General features: G+C 35.9%; 2 protein-coding genes across 8 annotated transcripts; one reads left to right on the forward strand and one right to left on the reverse strand.

The window, feature by feature from the left end:
• Window positions 1–62: 62 nt before the first annotated feature.
• On the reverse strand, window positions 63–3,259 carry LOC140880353 (GDSL esterase/lipase At3g27950-like). 6 transcript variants are annotated; one of them, XM_073284730.1, is made up of 7 exons: window positions 2,752–3,259; window positions 2,031–2,240; window positions 1,784–1,923; window positions 1,291–1,561; window positions 661–961; window positions 448–545; window positions 63–365 (listed from the first exon to the last, which is right to left on the reverse strand). In XM_073284730.1, the coding sequence occupies exons 1-5, from the start codon at window positions 3,020–3,022 to the stop codon at window positions 720–722; spliced, it is 1,134 nt and encodes a 377-aa protein (XP_073140831.1). In that variant the 5' UTR covers window positions 3,023–3,259; the 3' UTR covers window positions 63–365; window positions 448–545; window positions 661–719. The 6 variants fall into 6 exon arrangements, with proteins under 6 accessions (XP_073140831.1, XP_073140823.1, XP_073140839.1 ...); XM_073284722.1 differs by having other exon boundaries at window positions 448–580; XM_073284738.1 differs by having other exon boundaries at window positions 626–961.
• LOC140880329 (DNA mismatch repair protein MSH1, mitochondrial) lies at window positions 3,021–20,949 on the forward strand. Of its 2 annotated transcripts, XM_073284682.1 has the most exons (23): window positions 3,021–3,155; window positions 3,412–3,660; window positions 5,196–5,325; window positions 5,448–5,545; window positions 5,615–5,690; window positions 5,847–5,966; window positions 6,849–6,896; window positions 7,143–7,207; window positions 11,089–11,174; window positions 11,647–11,811; window positions 13,280–13,389; window positions 13,479–13,584; window positions 13,888–13,963; window positions 14,495–14,553; window positions 14,717–14,784; window positions 14,934–15,107; window positions 15,304–15,510; window positions 16,184–16,440; window positions 16,521–16,664; window positions 16,944–17,001; window positions 18,061–18,360; window positions 18,797–19,516; window positions 20,326–20,949. In XM_073284682.1, the coding sequence occupies exons 2-23, from the start codon at window positions 3,533–3,535 to the stop codon at window positions 20,551–20,553; spliced, it is 3,423 nt and encodes a 1,140-aa protein (XP_073140783.1). In that variant the 5' UTR covers window positions 3,021–3,155; window positions 3,412–3,532; the 3' UTR covers window positions 20,554–20,949. The 2 variants fall into 2 exon arrangements, with proteins under 2 accessions (XP_073140783.1, XP_073140791.1); XM_073284690.1 differs by lacking the exons at window positions 3,021–3,155; window positions 3,412–3,660; window positions 5,196–5,325; ... (1 more) ...; window positions 5,615–5,690; window positions 7,143–7,207.
• The last annotated feature ends 295 nt before the right edge of the window (window positions 20,950–21,244 follow it).

Below are 21,244 nucleotides of genomic sequence, written 5' to 3' on the forward strand. Positions count from 1 at the left end.
GTTCCTTTTGACATGTTCTATAATATATATTTCATTTTATATAATCACATGTATGGGCAGTATGGCTAACACCCATATGGTGTATAATTGGCATAAACCTCTCCCAACCGACATGGGAGAAACGTAAGTTCGAATCCCACAAGTTGAAACAAATCTCCATGGAAACATAGCAAACAAAATTCAGAAGATGGTCGCTTCTAACAGAGGTGTATCCATAATGAGAGTCACAAAATAAGTCAGCTTGCATATTTTTTGTACCTCAATTCGAACCATGAAAATGAGCTTGATCTTAAACTTGAATCCTGCTCATGTTCAAGATTGTATGTTGCTACAAGAATAAGGCCAACTCAACTTGTTTGCACACCCTATGGAGGACAAAAAAGAGAAGTCTGGTCACGAAGAGAAACAACTCAGACCTGCTAGAAGGTTGTAAGACCAAGATCTCACCAATGTGATCGTTAAGTCGCAAGCAAATCGGCAGGGAAGGACAGCTTCAACTGCTAACTAGACCGCGAAAATATACTAAGGTGCTTCAATGGTTGGCCCTGATATATGATCATTAACAACAATGCACGTGAATCTGTATGAAAACCAGTTGTATTTAAATTTTCATCAATTCTTTCACCTGTAATTTGTAAGATACTAAGAATAGAGATGTACGTGGGTCACAGTGGCCAGATCTATGAGCATGCATGACACAACATGCATGAAATGAACTTCTACAAAGTTTGGAAACATGCTTCAGCTATGGGAATTTTGGTTTCAGAAAACGAGCCATCCAAAACACGATTTGATATCCATCTGTTTGCTGCTTCTGTGTAATGCACGCTATCCCAACTTATGTACTCCGATGGGTTACTGCAGGATTCCCCGTATACTTCAGTTCCATTGACCATCGCCTTTTCCCCACATTCTACAACGCCTAATCTCCCGCAGCAAAATCCAAGAGGGTCTGGAAATCCTGAAAAATCCAACATTTAAGAACACGATAGTTTTGCAGAAAAGAGCATCTGGTGGGGTTGGGGGAAATGTTTTGGTATCAACCTATCAGTAATTCAAAAGATGTGTATTCCTGTTGCAATGTAAAAAGGAGTGAAGTTATTAAACATGACTCGATTATTTATAGATCAATATAGATCAAACTCCGATTTTGAAAAACCACAATGGAAAAGAGAAATCTATGCAATCAACTCCCAGTTAACTCAGTATCATGTTTGAACCATTACTATCTACACATTTTTTTATCCTAAAAAATATGAACAGTTAAAGGTTTCGTAAATAATATTTCACCATTGTTCTTTCCTTCGCTGATCAAAGAATACTTAACAGAGTAGATGTCAACGTAAATGAGCATTGCATCTTGGAGTTGGCTCCGTAAGTTGATAATTCTATCCTTAAGCTGCTGGTTGAACTCTTGCGCCACCTCATTATAAGACTTGATGCAGCCGCTTGGGTCTGTGTTGTTTGGCTTGGCTGGATGACTAAAAATAAAGTAAGGCAAACATCCAATTGGACCAGTATTGTGTATCCAAAATGCCCGCGCACCGAGCTTGTAGAGTTTCTGGAGCCAACAAGATAACAAAAAATCAACTATTTGTAAAAATCAACTAGTGATCATCTGTGAAGGGACAACCAGATATATAAAAATCAACTATTTGTACTTCTCCAACAATCTGACATGAGACAGTATAAATATATGATTTCTTCAATACAAGATGACAGATTAATAACGGTCAGCGTCATGGTCTTGCTACCACTGAACCGGATTCTTTAAATTACCTACCGCTAAAGCAACAAAAAAATGATCAAGTATACGAGGAACATCTGCCTTCACTTGTTCCTCATTCATCGATATGAATCCAGCAGTAAGATCATTCTGCCCAGTATCCATAGTAAAGAGAGCTCTGGAGAAACTTTCAGATCCTGTATTGGAGTTTTAGAGTCAGTGGCCTCGGCTGAAAATTCAACGAGTTTCGTGCTATATTTTTCAACACCATCTACTTTACAAAAATCTGGCAAGTATCTCTAACCTTTGCTGTAAGATTCGATAGAACGATCTTTGAACTGTTCAAACTGCAAAAGTTGTACATCAAGAGAGAAGGGATTGAAACCTGCACTGCATAAATTTGCATCGAGATGCTGAATGGTAGAACCACTGGAAGCGAAATTTGCCCCATGACGAAAATCAACTCCAAAGGAATCAAGATATGCTTGCAAATATGGAAATCCCAGTTTTTCCGCTGCAAAGATCAAAATTAAAGCACGAAGAAAGTAAGTACATTCATGTGGTTGGTTGGTTTGTTTGTTTGTTTTTTTTGGATCAAATGTGGTTTGGTTTTATGTGACCACACATGTACGCTTTGAGGGACCAAAATAAATGGGTACCCCACATTAAACACGCATTTAACAGATATATATCTGGTACATATTGAGTGGTTCTTGCTAATTGCTATAACAAAGACAGTAATATTTATAAACAGAAACATGATGATAGACTTCTGCAGTAACTTGACCAACTATATACCTATTCTTGCATTCACATGGGTTTGGATTCTGATGCGAGTCAGCCCGTTTTACACTTTTAAAGCGACATTCTCATAGTAAATCAGCACCAAGATACTTTTAAAACAGAAACTATCTAAGCCATCTTAGAAATATCAGCTCATTTAATTTGCCTCTCAGCTTAACCCCGCGTATGATTATCAAGGAAAAACACTAAAAGAGTGATTCTGGAGTAATTGGTTCACTTACCAATAAAATCAATTATCAGACGACCATCCGAGTACCTGCCCGAAGGTTTTCCAAAGAATGTACGCCCATTAGGTGGGGGCGCACGGCGTAATGCGGCCGAAGCACTGCCTGTATCAGAATTTGAATCCCCAAAATTGTAGATTCCACTGAAAGTGCAAACACTTGTTGATTTCCCAAGCCCCGCCCGCTCTTTAAGTATTGAATATGCTGCAAACAAAACTACACCAATGGCCATCCATTGCACAGATCTCCTCAAACCACACGAACCCATTACCGCACCTTTAATTTTGCTGCTCCCCCCAACCCCAGTCCATAATCATTGTTAACTCAATACTAAAGCGGGGTTTTCTACTTGAAACAGCAGAAAGGAGAGATTTTCGAAGTTCAGAAAATTCGTAAAGCCGGTAGGTTCTTAGAGTTCATGATCAAAATCAAGTCTTTTCATGTTTAAATCTTCGACTCTGTTCTTTTTGATCGGTTTTGACTCCTCTTTCAGAAGAACATGTTGCTACTCTGTAAAAAGATTCCAACAAAAGATTAAAAAATTAGTAGTTAATTATTAAAAAATGTGAAATAATTCTATTATTAATAAAAATAATGTTTTTTTAATAACAAATAAAACTAGATAAATAATGTTTTTCTTGTCTTGCCCCTTTACAGACAGACAGACCATTGAGCTTCTTCATTCATTCTGCCACGGTACTGTCGGGAAGCGCCACCACTCGTCGCCGTTGCACCAAACCTTTTTTCTCAGTATCTCCACGCAGAAACCATAAAGAACATGTACTTGCAAAGTGCCAGAATCGCTGTCATTTTAATCCCCAGGCGGCGGTCTCTCTCATTTCTCCTCAGCCACCCTCTCCACCACCAACAAAAATGCTTCTTCTCCTCTTCCGTACCATCCCTAACGTAACTAACTCTTCCCTGTCCTTCTGTATATCTCTTTTATGTACAGTACGTCTGTATTCATAGTTAAATGTATAGAAAGTCTTTATTTTTGTTGTTTCAAGAAGGCGGGCGACTATGTAATCTATGGGTTTTGTTGTCCGACCAAAAATTTGGATGACCGGAATAAAATGCTTTCCATTCCAGTTACATACAATACAATGGTTCATATAACCTTCAAGTGCTGTAAAAGTTTCAAACTTCAAACTCCATTTCGTTATCATTTTGCGCGAGCTTTTAAAAAAAGGAAGTAAATGCGTTTGCGAACATTAAAAGAGGTGATATTTACTTTATGCCCGTATTATTTATATTTATAATTTTAGACTGTCCATGTAAAGTTGTTAGGACTGAAAATCCAATGTAAAGTTCTGTAATAGTGCCGGGAGCAACCTTGTTGTGATTGGCTGTGGGTATCTAATTTCAAGAACAATTGATGTAGTTGAAGTGAAGTAAAAAAATATGGTATTTGGGGGTGAATCTATGGTGTCAACCTATAGGATTTATGGTTTTTCTACTTTCTTTTCTAGCCGAGTGTGAGATTATCTTTTGATTTACTTATTTTGCTAGAAAGGAAATTTGGAAGAAAATCAGCTGTCTGACATTTTTATTTCCAATCTCCGTTGCTGTATTTGAATGAAAGGTTAATGTAAAAATGGTGCTCATGATTGAGTATTATGCACTTTGTCTCAGTGTATAATTGTTTTAATTTAGCGTTTTTGATGAGATTCTCATGTTTCTCACTGTATGGAAATATCTGAACATTGCTACCAGTTATTTTTAGGTAACAATACACATGAGTATGTGCATTTCACCAATTCATTACACTTCAGAAGCTACTGGGCCACGCCAACTCCATTTGAATGTCGATGCTGACTTATTATTATTAAGTTGTAAACATTTGCTGTTGAGATCTTAGGTTTAATAACGATATTCTTCCGTGATTAACCAAAGACCAGGAAATATGCATCACCCTTTTTGGGAATGAGAGAGGAAATCATGCCTGGATGAAATTTTTCTGAATTACAGTTAAACAAAACATTTGAACTTCTATACTAGAGGTCCTTATTCCCCATTTTACTTTTAAAAAATTTGGCATCCTTCTTATTCAACTTCTTTGAAGAATAATGAAACTGCTGACACAATTTGTAAGCTATTACGAAAGATATTATCAGTATACTTTTTGTACCATGCCATTGAGTTGAAAAACTCAGTACTTGTAGATGAGAATTCTGATTTAGCAGATTTTGGTTATTAGATGATAGGAACATCTGCATTAATCTGGCAAAGTTCAGTGCTTTCTTTTCTTGCTTATACTATGATTAATCGCTGTCTAAACTTACATAGTATTTGATCCTATTCATGCGAATTATGGATCATTTAATAATTCGATTTATCACGTTTCTTGAAAATCTTGCCGGGTTTTCTGATTTGCCATGTTTTGTTAGACTTTTTCAATAATGAATTCTTACTTATTTTTGGCAATTGCGCTATGTAACCAGTGTCCGGTGGTCTGATCGCATTTTTTACTTCAAAGAGAGGAGGACTTTTACCAAAGTTACTAAAAAACATAAACAATTGAATACTTCCACAGAAGAGAAAGATTATGCTCACATTATCTGGTGGAAAGAGGTGAGATTCATTTACGTTTGACTGGGTTCATTACATAAGCTATATGCTTGTTGTCATCGTGTCAACTTTTTCATTTTTTCTTGCATGTCGAACTTACTCATGACTAATCTTTCATATTACAGAGATTGCAGTTGTGCAGAAAGCCTTCTTCAGTTATGCTGGTTAAGCGTGTCACATATTCTAATTTGCTAGGTGTTGATACTGGCTTAAAGAATGGGAGGTAAGCTTAAAAAATTGTTTGTGCTTGAAGAGAAAACAATTTGTTGACCTTTTCTTACATGCATTATAGCCTTAAAGAAGGAACTCTTAATTGGGAAATTTTGCAATTTAAGTCAAGATTTCCACGTGAAGTTTTGCTTTGCCGGGTATGGTTTCATGGTTTCTTTCCATCTGCTTTATGGTGTTTACTTTCCTGCCTTACCTTTACTATTCTGATGTCATTTCTTGTGCACATACCTAGACTTTATCATCATGGTGACTTAATTTTCTATCTTTTCTCACCATTTGCCCCATCCTTTTAGGTTGGGGAATTTTATGAGGCGCTTGGTATTGATGCCTGCATTCTTGTGGAATATGCTGGATTGAATCCATTTGGTGGTACACGATCAGACAGCATTCCAAGGGCTGGTTGCCCTGTTGTGGTAGTAATCTTCCTTTGTTATGATATGCCAAGTGTTTGCTGGCTCTTTTGGTCTTAATAAAATATTAGATCGTTATTGTTTACCATAACAAAGGTGGCATACAATTTGGAACTTGTATCAGTTTTAGTGTAACCGGTTAGAGTTATCTAACTTTGTCAATATCGAAGTAGATCAGAAAAGAGATTGCATTGAATTTTTGTGATTACCAAGATAATGAGTCCTATTCGCAAAAATCTCATGGATTTATCAGGAGAAAGGGCAAGACCTATTTGTATTTCTGATGGTTCTGTAGATTCTTTGAATAATGAAAGATAATTACTAGGTTAAAGTTCTTTAGATGGAAAAAGTAACCTAAAATGTCTTTCACATTATTGATACTGCTTGCAAATATCTGGGAGGACTTCATATTTCTATTTGTTTATTTCGTTACTACTTTTATGGGCAACATGCTTTTTATCTAATGTAATGGAACGATTTCTAGACTTCAGACTGTATATCTTAAAGGTGTGTAGCTTATGATGTGAGTATAATTCTGACGCCGAACGGAAACAGTTGGCCATAAATTGGATATTTTCTTAAATAGTGAAATATCTGCACCCAACCATCCCATTGTTCCTTCTGGCATAAACACGTGGAAACAATGATAAGAAAGAATTTAAACCCCTCAATAACAAAGGAAATAATACTTTGGTTATTTGATCCGACAAAAATACTACTTGGTGTGTAATGTAGTGGTTTCTCTGATTTCTTTCGTAACTTATTTTTCATCATTTGTCATGGTCATCATCATCCAAAATTTCATGGATAAATTTACTTATGGATTTCCAGTAATGCTCTTATTGAAATTCAATTTATTAACTTTTCACTTACTCTATCAAACAGAACTTACGACAGACATTGGATGACCTAACCCGCAATGGTTTCTCTGTTGTGAGTTCCACTATCCACACTTGATCTTTTCTTCTTTGGCCCTAAGATTGTGGTTTGTTTATTCTTGACCAAATTTCATCATTTATCTTTATGTCATAGCTATGGAAATTGGAAAGGGAAAGACAAAGATATTACTTTGCTGGGGCATTGTTGCTTGATACTTGTACTGTAGGGCCTTTTCGAGCAGTCCCAAGTACATAAGAAGATTTTTCATATGCACATTGGTTTTGAATTTTGTTTTTGTAGTGCATAGTGGAGGAAGTTCAGGGTCCAACTCAAGCTCGTTCACGTAAAAGCCGGTTTATATCTGGGTAGTTTCATATATTTACTTCATTTTGAAAATTTTGGTGCCATTGGTCGTTTGATTACCAATTTCTTCTGCTGTGTTAATTGTATGGTACTGCATATGATATCTATTTATATGGCTATCGAGTTGAGCTTCAAAATCCTGTGTTTGAGTTAAGCTAATTTTCTGCATTATTGTCTCACTGGTGCCAGTGTTAAAATGATACCAGTTGTCAAAATTTGCATTGTCAGTATTGAAGTATGTTGATCACTAATCGCCTTTACCGATGTTTATCTAGTGCTTTGTAGTTTGTATGTTGGGGCATATACAATAACATTAGATAAATGAAACTATGAAAAGAATTGATCTTCCAGAGGTCATTTGACTGAGCTACACTCATTCAGTACTTTGAAGCTACGGGTTGCACAATTTATTTTTTGTAAATGCATAGCAGAATGGTTTAATTCTGTGATGTTTGCCTAGCTCTAATGCTATATTGAAATAAGCACCAGCTAATCCAAACCCTTAATGTTTTAGAAAGACATTTCTAGTAAAAAAATAGAGGTAGTAATTCTGCTGGCTTATTGCAACAACTGTTGTGCCTTAAAGCATAGTAAATCTAGTCACTTTTTTTTAGTTTTTTTCAGTTTAAGTTTTGGTTTTTTAATGAACAATGTCATTGTCTGTGTTTATGGGTAATTAAACAATTTAAATAATTTCCGTTTGGCGCACATTTTGTATACTTTTTTTTTCTTTATCAGGGAAAGTGTCAGGAGCCTCCATTGCACCAATATGGAAAAGTTAAAGCCCATTTGTCTTTTATTTAAGTTTTAAATAATAGGATCATTCCATAGTTAGAGTGATCTTTTATTTATGTTAGGATATTATTTTCTCTAATTGAATCATTGTACTCTATTATAAATAGAGTGTGATTTTATTAATAAAACGGATCAGAAAAATTAATCACAATATTGTGTTACGAGATCTAAGGTTCTCTCCTAACGAGCCTTTAAACCAAGAGATCGTGAGGTTCTCTCCATCGAGCCTCAAAACATCATGAATCATGATCATCCCTTAAATCGCCCCATAATGTTATCAAAACCCTGGGACCATGACAAATTGGTATCAGAGCCAACTGTTATGGGGGATTTTCACACCTTGCAGCAACAATTCGAAGCATTTATCCAGATTTACAAGGAAGATAGGGCTGCAAACAAGCGTCGGCAGCAAGAACTCCATGCCCAGCTGGAAGCATTATCCTTAGCTATCTCTGCAACCAGAACCGAAGCAGTAGGGGGTAAGGACAAGGGCAGAAGTACTAAGGAGCTGAGTGCCGGCAAAGCCAAAAATGGCAGCACATTAGCATTGTCGAACAAGGATGATGGTAGTTGTACGCAAGGTTTGGATCACCAGCAAAACAGGGAGCTGCCTGGGAGCGGATCAGCATATGGCAACACATGTGTGCCCAATCCCAGCAGAGGGATGTCCGATCTACTAAGAGGGCTAAACCAATGCCAACAATTCTCTTGTCATCCACGAACAACGGTAAAAGAAAAGGGTGGATTGGATTCTTTTTATCTTGAGAGCAATGTCCAACTTGGTTTTTTAAAGCTGGAACAAGGTCGTTCATGGTTCCAATGGGAGGAATTTAAAAACCACCGCCACCTATGCCTAATTTTTGAAATACTCCTACAGCAGCCTGCACTTTTCACATGGTTGAGGACAACCATGATCTCCAAGGGGGGGAGTAATGTCAGGAGCCTCCATTGCACCAATATGGAAAAGTTAAAGCCCAAAGGATTATTCTGTTATAATCTTTTGTAGGATTCATTGTTATCTTGTCTTTTATTTAAGTTTTAAATAATAGGATCATTCCATAGTTAGAGTGATCTTTTATTTATGTTAGGATATTATTTTCTCTAATTGAATCATTGTACTCTATTATAAATAGAGTGTGATTTTATTAATAAAACGGATCAGAAAAATTAATCATAATATTGTATTACGAGATCTAAGGTTCTCTCCTAACGAGCCTTTAAACCAAGAGATCGTGAGGTTCTCTCCATCGAGCCTCAAAACATCATGAATCATGATAATCCCTTAAATCGCCCCATAATGTTATCAAAACCCTGGGACCATGACAGAAAGAATCTAGTTTGTTTTTGAAGATAAATTTTTCTTCTTGCCATGTCTCCTTTAAATCTATTTCTATATATGTGTGTGTGTGTGTGTTCTTGTAAAAGTGTGGACGAAGGGCAAAGATTTCCAATTGTGAATTGATAACTTTGCTCTGAAATTCTAGGTAAATGAACATGACCAGATAAAGAGTCGTGTATAAACGTAAATATAAAATATTCATGGGGGCATAAATGGAAAACTTTGGATTTAATGAAGAAGAACCTTTCTTGTGATTCCCATTAAGTCCCACTTTAATTGAATCTGTTTACTCCAATTAACTTCAATAATAATTGGGTAATAGTAATGAGTTGTAATATATTTCTATTGGAATTTATAGTAAAAATTATATTTTCATATATGAAATAAAGAAAGAAAATGATCACTCTTTTGGTTTCTAAATATGAAAAAATAGTTCTCGTTTGATTCTGCTTATCAAATATTAATCTATGCAGTTCCCAACTTCGTGCTTTTTTTGGGATAAACTTAACATGAAAAAACGATGAGGTATGAGCTGGTAATGAGATAGTAATAAGAATGGATAATTAATTAATTGTTATTTAATAAATAGTAACTGGGATGGACAAATTGAGACAATACTTTGAAACTTATCATGGAATAAGAGGTGCCCGCATGAATGTTGACAATGGGAAATTTTTCAATGGTCTAGTTGTTTTCCCCCATATTTACAATTTATTATATCATTTTAATTTAAGTGGTATAAGAATTGGTAGACGATTACTGGGACAAGATCAGATTTACAGTTCCGTTTTGGGCTTCGAAGATTAAGGAATTCATAGACTTATCGGTTACAGATTTGTATAGGGATTAGAGTCTTATTTGTGCTAAGTTGACTCCGGTTTTTATCTCTTTTTTGTGTGTGACCTTTAGTCCAATTTTTGTAATTAAAATCTTTTTATGAATTTATGAATATATTCCGTTCCTATAAACATAAAGAATCCGCCTAATTGGTATTGTTTTAACTTAAATAGTAGCCATGATGATAATTGAAAATTATCTATTCACCATTATTTATTATATCTATATACTATATATAAATAATCTGATTAATAGAGACAAAAGAGTGCACCATCTTATTTTGCCATAATTACCCTTATATGTTATGAATATTACATTTTTGTTTTTACTTTGTTTTTTTTTTAATTTCAACATTTCAAATTTCAATTTAGTCCCTTGATAATTTTAAAAATTATGCCATGTCCTCATATAAATATGATCAATTGAAATCGCTGTATGACTCTTCGTTACTTTTTACAACTTGATATTACTCTTATTTGAATATAAATCAAATTAATTAGAAACAAGATCGTACAAGCACACAACGCGTGTGCTGGTTCACTAATACCTATTAAAGATGTGTTTGAAATAGCATGCTATATGTAGAGCATAACATTATATCATTGATTAGTTCTCACAATTTATATAATATTTCATGGGCACCCGCGTGCGATGGACGTGCTTCTTGCTGGTGTATAGTAAAAACATGATTATTGAGCACTTCAAATCCAAAATGTCCTGATATTTTAAAATGTCTGTCATTTTTTGTTGCACGCTAGCTTTTGTGTTCATTCATTAAGCTATATTTTAAGTTAAAGTGGCATACTCTTACTTTGTTGTGTAATATGATTGTTCTTGTGCACAAAGTCCAGATGTTTTATCATATTGGTAATGAAGGTTTAGACCTGGTTCTAACTTAACTTGAGTTTTCAGGCATGCATATCCTGGCAGTCCTTATGTTTTTGGGCTCGTGGGAGATGATCATGATCTTGATTTTCCAGACCCAATGCCTGTAGTAGGTATGAACATAGAAACCTCCTCGTGCAGCTTGGATTGTTTGACAACATTCGTTCATATTCTGTGCACATGATTTACTTGGATCCTTTTCTTGATAATAGTTAAAAATTTGGAAGCCATTCATATTCAATGCCCTTGATTTGCTTGCTAATTGTTAAAAATATGGAAGAACAGGAAGGAATTAATTACTAATAGGGTGGAATTTTGCGGTGTAAGCAAATTCAGAGTAGGTGTTTTAACCCTCTGCTGACCTTATCCTTGTGTAAATCATGAAGAATATGTAGGGAGCGAAACAGTATCTAGATTCTAGATTGTACAATGGTTACTCCTGTAAAAAATCGAAAACTCTTATACGAAGGGAACCTCTTGATGACAAACTAATCAATGAATTAAATGCCACAGTATTGAATTATGTAGATTTTTATAACCCATTAATCTTGGCTTTTTGACATTAAAATTGGTTTATGGTATAAGGCATATCTCGATCGGCAAAAGGATACTGCATGGTTTCAGTGCTGGAGACTATGAAAACTTATTCTGCAGTGGATGGTCTTACAGAAGAAGCTTTGGTTACAAAACTTCGTACTTGTCGCTGCCATCATCTGTTCCTGCATACATCGTTGAGGCATAATTCCTCAGGTTTATCATTTATCTCTTGTTGTGTCAAAAATGAGTCCCTAACTTGTGAGCTGAATGGTTAGAATACTTGTATCTTTAAGTGATATTTTAATTATTTATTGTCCTTTTTACTCCACGATTATTTAGACTTCTATGGGTATCTAATTAACATTTATGTAAATGTGTCAAAACGGGCTAGCGGGATGGGACTAAACCACAATCCGCCCCAACCCACCCTTAGGCGGGGCGGGGCGCCTTTTAGGCGGGTTGAGAAAACACCAACTGACCCATCTATTTTAGGTGACAAGGTCGGGCTAACCCAGTGGGCTTATGTATAATTTGGTAGATTGGGGTGAGCCGACCCGTAACCCACCGTTAGGCCTGACCATTTTTGTAGGTTGATAAATTGCCAACCGAACCATCTATTTTATATTGGTGGAGCGGGCCAACCCAACTGGTCTAAGCCACTTTGACACCTCTATAATTATGAGAGCTTTGATTGGCCTAAAAAGCTAAATTAATCTCAAAAGTGCTGCTACTCCAACCTTAATGTTCTATTCTTTCCACCACGTGTAATAGAAAATTTAGAAATGGAAATACTTTGACTTTGTTATAATTGTCCCACATTGAATAATAAAAACTAACAAAGAGTGAGTTATAAACCCTTGAGGTAACCCACCTGATAGGCAAGCTTTTTGGGATGGAGATCTCATCGATTTATAACCTAACATTGGTTGAGAGAGTCGGCGTAGCGGAAGGGACGACCTAGGAAAAGGCTACCATCGGATCACTGTTGATAATTGGAAAAATTATAGGCCGGATTAAGATGTATGGATGAATGCACTGAATACTGAAAGGTGAGTGAAAGCCGTCTGAAGTAGGCCGCCGTAAACGTCGACTTCTCAAGGGGTCGGCAATGTTACAAGCCTTTTGAGATGGACACCTCATGAGATTATAACCTAACAGACTTCTTCATTTTTATTCCAGGAATTCCATTTGTTATTGCTTTCTGACTATGCTACTCCACATGTTTTAAACCAAGTCATTGGTTTGATAACTGCAACTGACAAACATCATACGATCATAATAAATGTAGTAACTAGGTAGCATGTTATAGGCTGTTTTAATTAAGTGAAGCTAACTGTTGTAATAATTTGTTTAGCCATGGTATTATTATGATTTATTGACAAGCTTAGCCAGAATGATGGTTTTCCGGGTGCCAAATCATTTTTATATTGTGAAAATTGGAATCCAATGCAAGTATTGGAATGTATGCGATTGGTAATGTCATTACTTATCCAAATTTCTGTAGTTTTCATGTGACTGCACCTCAAGGAATTAACAGAAAGGGTGACTTATGAGTTTTTTTCATTGTTCTTGTAAGTTTCATATATGTTCATTTATGTGTTATGAATAGCTGTTTGTCCTCGTGAATCATTTTGAATACTTCAAACCTTCATGGTTTTTTTCCCCATGTATATATTTGCAGGAACTTGTCGCTGGGGCGAGTTTGGTGAAGGTGGGCTATTATGGGGGGAATGTAGCGCTAGACAATTTGACTGGTTTGAGGGGAATACTTTGAATGAGCTTTTGTTCAAGGTTGCAATGAAATCATCGAGGACTTGTGCGTAGATTCTGTTCCCGCTTGTTTGATGGATGTTAGTTCATTTGAACTTGTGTAAATTCAGGTGAAGGAGCTTTATGGGCTTGAAGATGACATTACATTCAGAAATGTCACAGTTGCGTCAGATAATAGGCCCTGTCCGTTACAGCTAGGGACAGCCACACAAATTGGTATGATGGAATTAAGTGGAGTTTTTTGGCGGTCCTGACTTTTTCAGCTGATTTGATCATACAGCGAAATAAAATTTCAATCATTCTCACAAATTCTAGAAAATGGCAAATGGAGCCAAAATATATGCTTCACTTATAAAATGACAGTTTTTGAAAACCAGGAAAAAAAATGAAAGACAAGAGGAGGAAAAGAAAATTGTAAATACACCGAATCCAATGGTTTTAGTTTTTGTGAAATGGAGCTAATTTTCCTACAAGTACATGATTGAATAGGTTTGCATTTAATGCATTTTATGGTATCAGGTGCTCTTCCAACCGAAGGAATTCCTTGTTTGCTTAAGGTGCTGCTTCCATCTAATTGTACTGGCCTTCCAGCGATGTAAGTGAGAACTTCACTTGTTTTTCTTGGTCAATACTTAATTCATAACACATCTATGTTTTTGTTTAGATATGCATGCATACACTGACAGTGTCAAGTTACATGTAGAATCTGTCCATATACTCATCACAGCTATCCACACTTTGGGAGACATGTTTCAGTTTTTATGGGATGATCACCCTGAAATAGAGTGTTGTTAACAAACCATATACATTTTTCGCTGACTATAGTAAACAAAATTCATCCCATAAAGATTAACATGAGCTGTGCAATAAAATGACCATGATTTTTCTAATTGTCCTGATTTTGGGAACTGGCATTTGAAACTTTAGTTCCTTGCTGTTCCATTGTTGACACTCTTGTTTTCTCAAACTTGACGGCAATTGTTGTCCGTGATATACCATATTGGCTCAATTCTTTCTCTGATCGCCTTTATATGCCATTATTTGGTATTTTTACATGTTGATGTAATGTTACTTTAGGCTGAATTATGTTGTTTCCCTGCTTCTTCGTCTTTCTTTTTTCATGCAGGTATATCAGAGATCTTCTCTTGAACCCTCCTGCTTATGACATTGCGTCAACAATTCAAGGTGTGTTGCTATCATGTTTTTGTTTTTGTGCAATAGTCGTGCTTACATATTCCAAGACATTACCTAGTATGCGATAATGTGGTTACTACATTCTTATTCTAATCCTTCATGAGTATTATATTTCTTATTTATGAACTAGCTGAGCATTTATGTCTCTTAACAGAAGCCTGCAAACTTATGAGCAACATAACTTGTTCGATTCCCGAATTCACCTGCATTCCTTCAGCCAAGGTATGATTTTTTTATCCTGTCTTTCAAATTTCAACATCAATGCACTCTCCTTACACCATTATCAACATGGTTATGTGTGTGTGTGTGTGTGTATAGATATCCGCTGATTCACTGCTATTATTTTGGTTTGTTTTCTTGTTCAATCACAGCTCGTGAAGTTGCTTGAGTTGAGGGAGACTAATCATATTGAGTTTTGCAAAATTAAAAGTGTGCTGGATGATATATTATTACTGTACACAAATTCAGAGCTCAGGGAAATTCTGAAGTTATTGATGGACCCTGCTTGGGTGGCTACTGGATTGAAAATTGAATTGGAGACACTAGTAAGTGATGACATTCTTTATTCACTTTCATATCTGATGATCAGAAGAAACCAGTACTTGATACTGATTTATTAATGTGACATCATCCTTTAACCCATTTTGCTGGTGTTGCTTTGGTAGTTTTCTCATCTTTACAATTCTTTGATTTGCAATTGCTTTGGTAGAATTGTGTCATAATTTTTCCCCTTAACTTCAGGTGAATGAATGTAAATCAATTTCTTGTAGAATTGGTGAAGTAATATTCTTAGACGGTGAACATGATCAGAAGATGAGCTCCTATACCACAGTCCCAAATGAGTTTTTTGAAGATATGGAATTGTCCTGGAAAGGTCGTGTCAAGAGGATACATTTAGAGGAAGAATATGCAGAAGTAGATGAAGCTGCAAAGGCGCTATCTGTAACCGTAAGTCTTACTGAATTCTCAAGCATAACCATCGCCAGACATCCAATTCTCTTATGACCCAAGAAGCACAAGTGAAGAACATGTAATAAAGATTCACAGGCTTTGAATCTTCCCATGGTAGGACACAATAATAAGCTAGAGAGTAGAGACCTGTTAAGACTATAATTGTGATCTATGCAGAGTCTTTATTCATGTGATAAAACTAAACGAACAAAATGAAAATTGTGAACGAAATTTGGATTGAATCCTGGAAAACAAGACTCAGAATTGGATTGTGGAATGAGGATAAAAATCACACAAACTTGGATCGAATCTGGAAAACAATTTTGTGAAAAATAACTTCATCTAGTTGAGGTACGTCCTCAATGACCACTCACTTTCTTTCCTGTATTTTCTATTACTATAAGTTTGCCACATTATAAGTGCAAATTCTTTTTAGTTTTCAACTTACATTTGACAAAAAGCTGTCCTTGGCTCTGCTTATCTTAGCATGATCTTTGTCCAGTGTCTAAGGATGAATCTTCAGGCGCTACTGATCACAAGTTGCGAGATACTACTGCTTCAATTTCATTTTTAGTATTTTGTTCTTTACTTTTCCTTTTATTTTATGGAATGTCATTCTTTTGTGATAAATGTCATTGTTCGTTACAAATGGACGTTCTACTTTTTGTAGATTGAAGAAGATTTTGTCCCCATAATTTCAAGAATCAGAGCTACAACTGCTCCACTTGGAGGACCTAAGGGAGAGATACTATATTCTCGTGAGCATGAAGCGGTGTGGTTTAAGGGAAAACGTTTTGTCCCATCTGTTTGGGCTGGTACTCCTGGAGAAGAACAAATCAAACAGCTTAGACCTGCTTTGGATTCGAAAGGCAAAAGAGTTGGAGAAGAATGGTTCACCTCAAAAAAGGTTGAGGATGCATTGGCTAGGTAATCTTTTGTTCATGATCATTCCCTCTTTGATTAATGTCCTTTTCTTTTCCCTATTTTACAATTGTTCTCTGTTTCAGATATCATGAGGCTGGTAATAAGGCAAAAGCAAAAGTTTTAGAACTCTTGAGAGGATTATCTGCTGAACTACAGATAAAAACTAATATTCTTGTGTTCGCATCCATGCTACTTGTAATTGGGAAGGCATTATTTAGCCATGTGAGGTTTGTAAAACCAACCTAAACTTTATGCTCGAGTATACTTTCTTGTTTTTTGGCTTGTGATTAGGGAGTTTATTGTCCTAATGTACTTGTAACATCACAAACTATTTGTCATTTTCTTCAATTGTTGGTCATCAATTGCACCATTAAATCCAAATTGCCATATATACATGAACATTGTGCTTATGATTGAATTTCTAATTGTAATTATTGTGTTAATTTACCCATGTTGACCCTGATGCTAATAATGCCCTAAAGCTCAAGTGCTTGTTATTTGTCCAGTGAAGGAAGAAGAAGAAAATGGATTTTCCCCACTCTCACTCAATGTCACAGGCCTAAGGTAGCCTTCGGAACCTTTTTCCCCCTGAATAAACTTAACGAAGTTTTATCACGGCTTTAATTTTATCTCTTGGTAGAGATTAAGGTTTTTTTAATGTTAATTTCATGAAATCTCCTTAACCTTTGCCTATAGCTAATTTAGGTTTAGTTAACTCATTTTTTCAAATGAGGGACACTAAAGCTATGTTGCATGGATACGGGTACGGGTATCAGATCGGATACGATACGGATACGGCGATATGGGAAATTTTGAAAATATAAGACACGATACGACTAAGATTAAAAAATATATATATATATATATATATATATATATATATATATATATATTAGGGGCGGCGTGCGGCGGCCGGCGGAAAACTTCAAGGAGTGGTGTTGGTGATGGTCGACGATGAGAAGCAGAAAGAATGGGGAGCGAGAAGTAACGAAGAAATAATGGATGAGTTAGGTCTTTTTAAGCCCAATTCAAATTAATATATTTATTAAGCAGTCCTCATAAATTTATTATTTTTCAATTGAACCTTTAAAACTTTTAATTATTTGCGATTTAGTCCAAACGTACCCGAAAAATATGTCCAGGCCGTACCCAAGCCGTACCCAGACCATATCCAACCGGTCAAATTTGAAAAAGGTCAACGACACGGGTTTGACCGTATCCGACACGCGTATTCGCGTGTCGTACCCGTACCCGATACTCCAAATTTTTTTTTTATGCAGTACCCATGCTACATAGCTAAAAAGGAACTTTACAACTCTGATTTTAATTTATCTATTGTTTCGCAACCTCTGTTAGAATCTTTGAACAATATTTTCATGATTTTTCTTTTATTTATTGAAGGAACATTTTCATGGTTTGCATGCAAGCTTTGCTGACATTTTTCTAAATGTGTCGTATAACCAATCCAGCCTTCGGATGGTCAATTTAGCACACATAATTCATTTCTATGTATTCGCATAGAGGGAGATGAATTTACAGTCATGCTCCTACTTAGCTTTTGTATCAGTTAACGAGGATCTTTTTTTTTTTTTAAATCAAAATGTGCACGTGAAATATTTGCAGGATGCGGAAATACTTCATGGAGCTGATGGGATGAAGATAACTGGGCTATGGCCGTATTGGTTTGATGCTGCTCAAGGTGGTGCAGTGCGAAATACAGTGAATATGAGGTCATTATTTCTTCTGACTGGACCAAATGGTGGTGGGAAATCCAGTTTGCTTAGATCAATTTGTGCTGCTGCATTACTTGGAATATGTGGGTTCATGGTGCCGGCTGAATCAGCCATTATTCCTCATTTTGACTCCATTATGCTTCATATGAAATCTTATGACAGTCCAGCCGATGGAAAGAGCTCATTTCAGGTTATTCTCTTCTACTCAATATAAAAATACTTTTTAACCTTTAATTGAGTTGTTATTTTAGTTTTTAAGTCCAAATATGGTACTATTATATTACTGTTCATTTTTTATCAGTAAAAAACAATGAGAATGTAATATAACATAGGATTTACGTGGTTCTATCATCAAGGTCAGCATCCATGACTCAATGGCATATTGTTAAAATTTGATTGATCTTGCTTGGTCTAGTTGACAACCATAACCTCTTTATATGGGTGAAGTATATTGGGATAAATATAGTAGGAAATCTTTTCTAAAACTAAATTACAGTCAATTCATATAAAAGATGGATAATAATGTAATAGCATGAAATCCGATTCCAGTATAGTTCTTTTGTTTTTAATGATTACCTTGTGTAAATCTATTGATGTGTTATGCTGACCTTCATGGTAATTCTCAGATTGAAATGTCTGAAATTCGTTCTATTATTGCTGGAGCCACTTCAAACAGCCTCGTGCTTATAGATGAAATATGCAGAGGGACTGAAACGGCAAAGGGAAGTTGTATTGCTGGCAGTGTCATAGAAACTCTTGATGCCATTGGTTGCCTTGGTATTGTCTCTACCCACCTGCATGGAATATTTGATTTACCATTGAGAATGAAGAATGCCGTCTTTAAAGCAATGGGAACTGAATGCATTGATAATCAGACCATGCCTACATGGAGATTGATTGATGGTATCTGCAAGGAGAGTCTCGCATTTGAAACGGCACAAAGAGAGGGAGTGCCCGAAGCATTGATTCAAAGAGCTGAGGAGTTGTATCTTTCTGTTTATTCAAAAGACACAACTAAAATCCAGTCAAAACTGAAGCAGTATGCTTTACCCGACATTCATGAATTTAATGGAGTAGCTGATAGACCAAGTCGTCTAAAAAAGGAACTCTCTCCCGTGAACCAGTCACTGAAATCTTTGGATATTTTGTGCAAGGAAGTGGAGAATGCTGTTGTTGGCATATGTGGGAAAAGTGTGAATGATGTTAACGTGAAGAAAGATATTTCCGAGCCTCGAGCGATGAGATGTGTGCTGATTGGTGCTAGGGAACAGCCACCTCCATCAACTATTGGAGCATCAAGTGTTTATATCATGCTGCGACCCGACAGAAAAATTTATGTTGGGGAGGTATTATCTTGGACTCATATATCATATGGTTGGTAGGTTTTTCTAAAACGTAGGCATGTATATTGCATGCATTGATTGCTGTTGGATTATTTGGATTCCATTTTTATGCCCCTTCTAGTCCCAAAAGGTCACCCGATGGTGAGTGATAGCGTAATACCATCTGTATATAGAAAGGTTATTACTAAAAGTACATACTTGCAGAGGATTTCTGTAAATCAGGCATTAAAAGATATAACTCCAAACCGAATAACTTGAAGGGTTATTCTTTTTTTCACCTTATGTGTCACGTAAATCCAGTGATAGCTCGGAAGTCATGGTATTCAGTCTTTACTGTACCTTTCCAGAGTGGGGCTTCACTTAATTTGTGTGACCATACGAGGTTAGAAAACAATTAGCTTGTTCTGGCTTTTGAATGAACTGGTATATTAATGTAATAAATGAAAGACTTTAGATGTGAAGTGTTGGAATTGTGAAAGAAATATCGTCCGGCCAGTTGCAGTTTGAAGTAATACAACGTCAACTTTAGATAACTGGATTTTCGGTAGAGTAACATCTAACTGATGAAAACAAGTGGCAGACTCATACATCTGTATTTATGAGTTTCTATAAATATCCCTCTAGAAAATTGAGAATTTTCATTTCAGCGAGTGGCTGCTGATCAGCTCTTACCCTCTTTTCCGCTCCTTTTATGGACTGCAGTGAACGCTCAGTCGACACATCCCCAAATGCAATTGACAAACAAACCACCTAGAAATATTATTTTTCTTCCCATGTACAATATTTATCGTTTGCTTTCGTTTGAACTTCAGACCGATGATCTCGAGGGTCGAGTTCGTGCACACCGCCTAAAGGAGGGAATGCAGAATGCTTCATTTCTCTACTTCTTGGTACCGGGGAAGAGCATGGCTTGTCAGCTGGAAACTCTTCTTATCAACCAGCTCTCTGCACAAGGGTTCCACCTGACGAATATGGCTGATGGAAAGCATCGAAATTTCGGGACATCTGAATTACTGGAAAAGGAAATGATGACCAGATAAAGTTTCTGCCTCTCACTAGCTTCTAACTTGTCAAGGTCCAAATTGATGCCAAGGAAAATGTACAGGTGATACTATTGTTAACTCTAGCTAGGTAATAGAAGATGACTACTTGCAGATTCCGCATGTATCATCTCGTGGATGCGGCGATTTTGGCCTGATTTTAAGCTGCGCCACTCGGGTTTCTTTGTTTTTGCAACTGTTTGGCAAATTTGGACAGACCTCTCAGTATTTGTATCCGAGGATGTTTTCCATTTGATGTTCTAGTATGTTTTAGTAATATATATATATGTTACAATTTTGGCTGTCCAGAGATTGTGAACTGTGTATGTTGTCGTTAAACCTTGACCTAAATATGTATATGGAAACTAATTCTGAAATGAAGTATCGTGAATTCGTACAAAAAATGAGCTTCATGTTAATTTTGTTTTCGATGTTGTATATTTTAAGTTTAATTTCTTAATATATTTATATTATATGTCGACTTTATTAAAAGTGTATAAAGCTTCCGTTAAATAAAATCAGACATCAAATATTAAATAAATTTACATATATATCACTCAATTTGGTTGATTTTTAATTTTAAGAATACACGTTATTTTTTTTTTATTCCCTTTTTTTCAGAATTGAACAAGAAATCAAATAAAGGTCCAATGAAAATATTTTTATTAGATATTTTTTGTAAAAAAATTTA

Source organism: Henckelia pumila, chromosome 1 (genome assembly GCF_033568475.1).
Source record: "Henckelia pumila isolate YLH828 chromosome 1, ASM3356847v2, whole genome shotgun sequence".
In the NCBI taxonomy this organism is placed as follows: Eukaryota; Viridiplantae; Streptophyta; class Magnoliopsida; order Lamiales; family Gesneriaceae; genus Henckelia; species Henckelia pumila.

Coding starts and splice junctions, on each gene's coding strand:
- LOC140880353 (XM_073284730.1), bottom strand. CDS start 3,022: ATGGGTTCGTGTGGTTTGAGGAGATCTGTGCAATGGATGGCCATTGGT. Junction 2,241..2,751: donor TCTGATAATTGATTTTATTG/GTAAGTGAACCA, acceptor TGATCTTTGCAG/CGGAAAAACTGGGATTTCCA. Junction 1,562..1,783: donor ATTTTTTTGTTGCTTTAGCG/GTAGGTAATTTA, acceptor TGTTGGCTCCAG/AAACTCTACAAGCTCGGTGC.
- LOC140880329 (XM_073284682.1), top strand. CDS start 3,533: ATGTACTTGCAAAGTGCCAGAATCGCTGTCATTTTAATCCCCAGGCGG. Junction 6,897..7,142: donor CCCGCAATGGTTTCTCTGTT/GTGAGTTCCACT, acceptor TTGTTTTTGTAG/TGCATAGTGGAGGAAGTTCA. Junction 11,175..11,646: donor AGACCCAATGCCTGTAGTAG/GTATGAACATAG, acceptor TTATGGTATAAG/GCATATCTCGATCGGCAAAA.